This window comes from Etheostoma spectabile, chromosome 15 (assembly GCF_008692095.1).
Source record: "Etheostoma spectabile isolate EspeVRDwgs_2016 chromosome 15, UIUC_Espe_1.0, whole genome shotgun sequence".
NCBI lineage: Eukaryota > Metazoa > Chordata > Actinopteri > Perciformes > Percidae > Etheostoma > Etheostoma spectabile.
This window is the reverse complement of record NC_045747.1, coordinates 11,055,130-11,063,194: the sequence shown is the minus strand read 5'-3', so window position 1 is coordinate 11,063,194 and position 8,065 is coordinate 11,055,130. Positions and strand designations below refer to the sequence as shown.

At 43.0% G+C, this 8,065-nt stretch overlaps 1 protein-coding gene across 1 annotated transcript in view; it reads right to left on the bottom strand.

Annotated features, from left to right (window-relative positions):
* ppap2d (phosphatidic acid phosphatase type 2D) overlaps positions 1–8,065 on the bottom strand; it is a gene marked incomplete at its 5' end in the record, with an annotated part of 20,977 nt that overhangs the window by 3,200 nt on the left and 9,712 nt on the right. The window contains 3 exon segments of the mRNA XM_032538605.1: positions 382–439; positions 573–859; positions 1,031–1,188. Of these exon segments, the coding sequence (XP_032394496.1) occupies positions 382–439; positions 573–859; positions 1,031–1,188 (503 nt within the window).

Below are 8,065 nucleotides of genomic sequence, written 5' to 3'. Positions count from 1 at the left end.
TCATTCTCTAACTCTCCCCCCCCCCTCCCTGTCTCACTAGCTCTTTTAGCTTGGAGCAGGATGCATTTGGAGAATTGCTGCCCTCAAAGATCTCCTCCCTTGCGATCAGGAAGTGTGAATATATTTAGCAGCACATGTGCTGGTGTGTGTGTTTGTGAATGTTTAATTAGCTTATCTAGTTAATAGTTGCACACAGGGTTCTTGGCCTCTCTGGTTTGGTTTTGTCTCTACTAACTGAAATTAAAGTGACAGTTCCCCCAACATTGTAAACACAGTAACGACTATTGTAATTACAAAAAACACAAGCTCCGGTAAATGTGACATCCAGGTCACATTCCAGATGTGTTTGTGTGTGTGTATTTAAAAGCAGATGTGACTTACTGCCAAGTAGAGCATGGTGTACATTGCGAAAGAAGCATGGCCGGAGAAAAAAGACTTCCTGAAGGAGAAGATCAATAAAACATGCCAAATGGTACACATTAACTGCATGACTTGTGATTGTATACTCCATCCTTAATAAACAAACCAAAAATATTTCCGAGCAAAAACACTCATGCGCACACACCACACACCTTGCTTCATCCACCATCTTCTGATTAGGCTGCCTGCAGGTGACCTGGGAAACGTAGCTGCCCGGAGTGCAGTTGATGGACGCATAGGTGATGTTACAGACAGACAGAAAGTTGGGTCGCAGGCGTCCCACACTTAGTTTGGCCATATTGGTGAGTGACTGACCCACACAGCAACCAAACAGGAAGCTTCCCAGCTCCTTATACAGGCACGAGACATAGCAGTTTCGGACAAAAGCCCGAGAGTGTGCACCTCGGAAACGCACCCGGTAGCATTCACCCAGTGCAATCTGAGATGGAAATAAGACAAGAGAAACTGGTTACATAAGTCAAACAGTACATCTGCACAAATAATGGAACAGTGTAAATGTATTTGTTTTAGTCAAAAACACATGCTCAAAGACACTATATTAAAGTGATGACAACATTAACTCACTGTGCCACATCTATTATTGTCTTACTGTTAGGCCAGTGATGGCTATACCACCAGCAATGAGCAGGCCGTCAGGGATGGCCTCTCTCTCCAGGTAAGGATAGGTGATGGTGGAGTCTCCACAGAAGAAGCCTCGTTTGTACGGAGTCACTGCCTTCAACTCACATGCAAAGAATGGGATTGAGGCTGTTGAGATGCAAGAGAGAAAATGGAGGGTAGGCAGACAAAAAACAAAAGATGGATTAATGAATGTCTGTGGTCAGTGCAACAACAATCACAGAGAGAGAAAGATACAGAGATAGTTGGTATGGACAGCTAACATAAAGGTGGCCTTCTCCTGTCTCACAGGACCAGAACGGGAGCAGCTTTAAAGAACATCAGTTATCTAGTGACATGATTTTCAGATTCCTTAGGGATCAAGCATTCCACACATAGCTGCTTCCATCAGAGGAGCAGGGAGAAGGAAAGATGACAGACACAGAAAGGCAGACAGATGGGGAGATGGCCATTGCAATGGAGAATTAAGATGAGAAAGGAGGAAGAAGATGAGAGGGCGTGTTACACAGAACATTGCAGTGTGCCAAAAGAGGACAAACCTACAGGAAGAGCAAGGTATTGTTTAACAATGAAGCTTTGTTCCAGTGGAAAGCACTGACTTTTAGATCCATCTATTTAATCTTACATTAACAATCCTACATGCGATTACTTTGTTTCCTGGCTGGTCACTTATTATAAGAACTCTGTTTCAGGTGAAAGAGAGTCAAGGTCTGGCATGCTTAAGCAAACAAACCTGATGGGGAAAGTTCATTGAGTAAAAGTTGTGCAACATTTTAATGATGACAAAAATGGAGATGTGTTTGTATTCCCAGGACCGGGAGCTGAGCTGCACAGGTTTAATTGTGTGCTTCAAACTAATAACCAATAGCCCTGTAAGAGCCTGTCAAGCCTGCTCCATTTCTCTGTCCCGTATCCCATGTCCCCTTGTCACCCCATGGAATGCAGCGAGAACATGGGACTAATCATTAACCTCTGTGCCTCTTCCTGTCATCCAAGGCCTGCTGGTTGGCTGGAACGCACCCAGGCCAAAACTGCTCCTGCCAGGGAATCTCTCAGACTACGTGACTGTGTAGTGCACAAGACACAAACTCAAAACCAGGCCAAAAGGAACAATACACAAATACACACTCAAACAACGGCCCACAAACATGTCTTTAAGAATGGTAAATCAACAATTGCTAACTGACGAAGGGGAGGAAATGAATACCTAACCTACTAGCTAACTATGCCCACTTTAAGATTTGTCCAATTGGCTTTGTTTTAGTTGTATTATACTGTGTGTCCCAGCCATACAGCCATACCACTCATTCAGCCTCTCTGAACTGTTAAAGGATAACAAGAAAATGATCTATAGGCTTATCAGCAAAGAAAACACATGAGGAGGCAACTCTTACCAGCTGTGTGACAGTATAGCGGATTAAGAATGTTATACTGTAGTCATAAGTGTGTGGTAGTGACCTCTGTACTCAAAGTCATGCTGCCCTAACAGAAAGACAAAACACAGAAAAAAGCCAGCCCTCTATCATTTAATTTGAGAGGGGCCTTAGAAAATAAGAAAGTGAGGAAGGGAAACACATTGCAGGCAGATAGCGGAGGCTGTGCAGTCAACAAAGAGCGAAAGAGAGATAGGAGACACCTCTCATCTGACCTCGATCTCTTGCTCATCTCCAGTTGCCACATCTACAGACCATTCCTCACACATACCTACATAACATTACATAAATGTGGCTCATGCAACACACATCCACAGGTCACATACAGGCGCTGTTTTTTGAGACAGAGGAAATTATGATAATAATTTTTAAGTAAATCCTTATTTATTCTGAAGTTCTGGTGTTTTCTGGTCAGAATTCCTGCCTTTATAAAAATCCCAGTTGAATGTTGTCAAACCATTGGATTTATTACTATGGGTTTATTAGGGGCATCATCTAATGAAATGAATTCTGTAGTCAACTCTTATATTGTAAGATTCCTATAATATTGAGTGGTGTTTGTATTACATTCCTTTAGGAAAAGTTATTATACAGAAAAAGACTTGAAGTAATTCTTTTGATTACGTTATATTAGCTAAGATTGTTGAGTATTAGATTTAAGATATGAGAAATAAGTATTTTGTTTCTTGTTAATTTAAAAAGTAATACCTGTGTGAGGATTTCACTGTTGCCTTCTGCCGCCTGCATAACAGCCCACTCTTAATCTCCTAATCGTAATCCTGTTATCTGTGTGTATCATACCTTGGTGGAGACCTGCAGAGCTATGTTCTGGTTTCTCTCTGGTTCAAATTGAGTGGGTGTGGATGTAAATGTGCTGTATTTATATAGCGCTTTTCTAGTCTTAACGACTACTCAAAGCGCTTTTACATCATACAGGATACATTCACCATTCACACACATTCATACACTGTGGTCGAGGCTGCCGTACAAGGTGCCACCTGCTCATCAGATAAACACTGACACGATGCGCAGCACCGGGGGCACCTCGTCTTGCCCAAGTCCCACACTTCGACATGGGACTGCAGGGCCAGGGACCAAACCGCCAACCTTCCGATTAGCAGGCGACCGCTCTACCACTGAGCCACAGCCACAGCCGGATGTGTGTGAGTAGGCTATGTGTTCATATATTAGAATGGTTTTTTGATGATATTTTGGGGTGTCCTTTGTGTGCTCAAATGTTGCAACATAAAGTACAGCATTGTACATTTACTCTGCCAGTGTAAGGTCTATTCTGTGTCAAATAGAGAATTTTTTTTGCTTTCTATACCATCCATTAACAGACTCTCTCTGTGGCCTCATCATATTCCATAATATGGACAGTCCTCTCTCACTAATCAATATTTTGCTGCACTTCCAGAGAGGTAATGGACAGATTCTCCATTAAGGACTGAACACTCTGCGGTCACAGTATGAGCATGGACTTTTTAAGGGATCTTTTTCAATACATATAGAGGTATAATGGAAAACATGAAGTGCTGAGCCAGATTGCAGCATATTTTATGATCTTAGACCTGCCAGTGCTGATGGCTTGTGTTGTTTTCCCATTATTGCAGGAAGTCCATGGACATACTCGGCACTAATGGCCATGAACCAAAGATCACTCCACTGTGGCAAAGCTAAAATACACCTCAATCTCAGTTGCATCACAAATTGTCAGCGCTGTGTACAATTAATAAAAAAACAAATTGAAAGTGCTGGAAGAACATGGAAAGCTATTCAGTGCCTGTACAATCCTATCCAAATTACAAGCTCCTGTGTTACAGTCAACCTCTAGGCTTTACAACTACATTAAAACAGTTTTCACAACAAGACATGAAAACACTCCAGAAACCCTCACATCATCTGTCAGACAGCTGTGAGTGAACCTCTGCACCTGGCCAAGACATGCTCAAAAGACAGCCAGACCAGAAAGACCTGCGAGGGGACCCAAAAGGAGGCGGAGGAGTGGGTCGGCTCACACAGCCAGGCCAAAATGTGCTGCTCGTTGGGCCTGACACTCAAAGCAGGAATGCTTTCAAATAGTCAAAGGGGAAAGAAAGAAAGAAAGAAAGAAGGGGGGAAAGAAGAGAAGGAGGGAGGGAAGAAAAGAGGAGGAATGAGAGCAGAGGGGATATGTGCCTCTGAGAAACTGTTCTGGTTCTAATTTACACATCTATGACCACAGCCCAGAATGAGATCACTGTGAGAGGAGAACAACAACAACCAAAAGCAAAATAATTAAATAAAAACCATGGAGAAAGCGATTACATACAGAGTGCTAAAAAAATAGGGCAGATGGCAGTTATTCATCGACATGCTTTATGGTCAAACTAAAATCTAGGCTAAAATGCATGGCCAGAAGGCTTGAAAATTGACAAATGAACGAGGGTGATAATACTGGGGTGAGAGAAAACTGGAGAGATGGAGCCAAGAGAGATGCGGCAAGGGTTTCTCTACAGAGAACAGCAGACGGAGGTGATTAGTGGTGGTTCTGGAATGTGAGGGTCAGAGATCTGGGCTCTGCTGGGACCCGCTCTGTAAACACGACCCCAAGTCAACCAGCAGAATATCCACAACACACATGAAGACTCACACACATAAAAACCACACGAGGATGCAAACAAACCAAACCCACAGCCACATAGACTAACAGACAACCAAACAAACCACCAAACAAACCCACAAGTTTCTAGAAAAAAACAATTAACCAAATAAACCACACACAAGCCAAACAATCCTAGAGCCAGGCATTGAGGCAATTAGCCTCACTTTCACAGACCTAAATGAACTGCTGCGGACGCTGCTGTCAGACAAATAGCCTGTGAATCCTCATAGATTAGCATGACTCTCAGCCTAAAGCTATATCTAAGCCACAGTAATGACCATCTGCTTCATCACACTCAATAATGTTTGACTGTGCAGGCCTCGTTCTACATTTGTCCTTTGATAGCACTGGAGGACAGTGACCTGTCAACACTGGTCCATTTAGCCTGCAGTGTATGACTAAGCTGAGTGGCCTGTGACCCAGCATGCTACTGCACCCTTCAGGAGTGGTCCACCCTTGCTAGGCCCCTCACCTTCTTGCATGTGCCAATAATTCCCAACAAAAATTGAAGCTGCTTGTTTACCTACTAGTCAACCTTGCATAAAAAATAGTGAGCTGGTGAACTCAACCCTGAAGTGTCAAAATTTGAATATTTGCAGCCAACATAATTTCTGGTAACAACATTACAAGAAGCAGTGTAAGGCCTGCCTAACATGCTCATAAATAGTGCAGTTGGGCTGGGTGGGCTTTTACAATTATTTGTGCAATAATGACTTTAACTGCACAAAACTGTCTCTGTGAACTAGCCTTGATCTGTTCTTTCATTTACCGTAATCACTATTCAGTTTGAGTCATGGACTTTGAAGGAAAAGCCAAGTCTTTTATGTTTCACCTGATGTAAAAAAAGTACTTGTTTGAAGAGGTGGCCGGGTAGAGACTGTATGCATGCACCATCACACAGTCACATGAACACAGAAAGACACGCACAAAAAGACACACAGAGAGACAGTTGTACTGTCAGGAAGGTAACACTTGAACAGGAGGTGAAGTTATCCAAACTAAGACTATGATTATAATTGGTAACTAGTCCACACGGCTTTCCAGGATGGGAAAAAAACGTGCTCTTGTTTAGCATTTCTTTAAACCAATCCCAATCGTCTTGGTCTGCAAGCTGCAAAATAGCCTCAGGAAAGAACTTGTTTTGGTGAAACGTGTACGTTTTAGTCGTTTAACTCAGATTGGACAGATTTACACTGCAGAGATCTGAGGAGGCTCATAAATCAATTGGACTTTAAAATTCCAACACAAAGAAAGCAGAAGGTAACAAATATCTGGCCATCCGGCGGAATTTTCAGCAGCACCAAAGCAATTCCAGAAGAGGAACGTCGTGGATATAGACTATTGGTGGCCCAGTCTAGGTAGTGGAGAGATGGGGTAAGGGTTAGTGGTGGCCCCCTGCATTGACACACACAGATTTCTTTTCCATTATTGGCTGGATTGTTCTGAGAGACTCTGAATCTATTTTGTCTGCCCTGATGGTAGCACAAAAAAGACTAATCAGTAAAGAACAAAGAGGGTCTGAGGAGCCAAAACAGACTTGGATCTTTGTAACCATCTGCTATCATCAGCATCTGCTGCTGCTGGACCACCTTTAAGTAGATGCCCACTGCTTCATTTATCATACCCACCCTTCCAACATTCAACTAAAGTCAGCTGTTTGTCTCAAATTCAAGTGATCCAGGCTCACAGGTTTGTTTGTTCTACTTTAAGACATATGTTTCATGTATCCGCATACAGTGGCATTTTCAACTGCCTTAATGTGGCTTTACTTTCCACCAGCTCACCAGGAGAGCTCTTGCTTGCCCCCTTTTACTGTTACTGTTACAGCTGGCCAGTGGAGACATGCTTCCCGCAGCTGCTTCTGTTCTCTCCACACTTCACTGACCTGCTTCCTGGAGCCCGACTCTGGAGTTCAGGGCAAGAGTGGTGAGGTCTGAAGTGGGCTGTCTGTCTGCCTGTCTGATTCAGCAGGAACATAAAGGACCCGCCACTCTGGTATGTACCTTGGAAACTTTAAAGGGGCTGTGTGGTGGTTTTTGTGGTGGGAAGGTAAGGGTGTGCAGTAAGGTGAGGGCTGGCTGTCTGTAATGTGAAAACAGCACAGGGTTGTGGTTGAGACTGCAGGGGAGGTATTTGGCATGGAGCAGCCTAATAGTGGTAGTACTGTGTATGGCAAGAGTTGAGGGCTGTGGGACTGTTGTGTTTTGGGTGATCAGATGAGAATGGGTAAAATTTGGGACAGGACGAGACATGAATTTCAAAACTCTGCACCAAAATGATTTATTGTTTTTATTCAGGAATTCAACTGTCATGTAAACAAAAAAAACAAATAGAAAATCAGCTAAGCAGCTATTTTATTATACAGTCCCTAACAAAAGTCTTGTCGCTTGGGGATCAAATGGACCTGACAGTGCCGCTCGAAAAATTTTAATCAAGATTTATTTACAGAAATGGTCATTTTAATTCCAACAGCTTTTGTAATAATGTTCAGTGCAAAACGAAACTGTCAAAAAGTATTCTAATATTCACAGCTTGGTAAAGCCCATTGAGTCAATTTTGCAAAGACAATAGTGTTGTCGTCGCTTGTCATATGATTCACCTGTGACTAATAATGGATCAATTAGGTCTCAGGTGTGATAAAACAACCCCAGTAACTAGACCTTCACATCAACTGCAACTAGACCTCTGCAAACATGCCTAAGATTCACCCTGAGCTAAAGTTTTGATTATCAAGAGGCCTGAAGACCAGATCCACTGCTGATGTGGCAGACACCTTCAATGTGTCTCAGCGTCAACGTACAGAGGATAAAAAAAATATTTGAAGACACTGGAGACGTTTTTGACAAGCCCAGGTCAAGCAGACCCCGCAAGACAACTGCTCGAGTTGTTGGCTTGAAAATCCAAGGCCAGCCCATTTTCTACTGCAGCA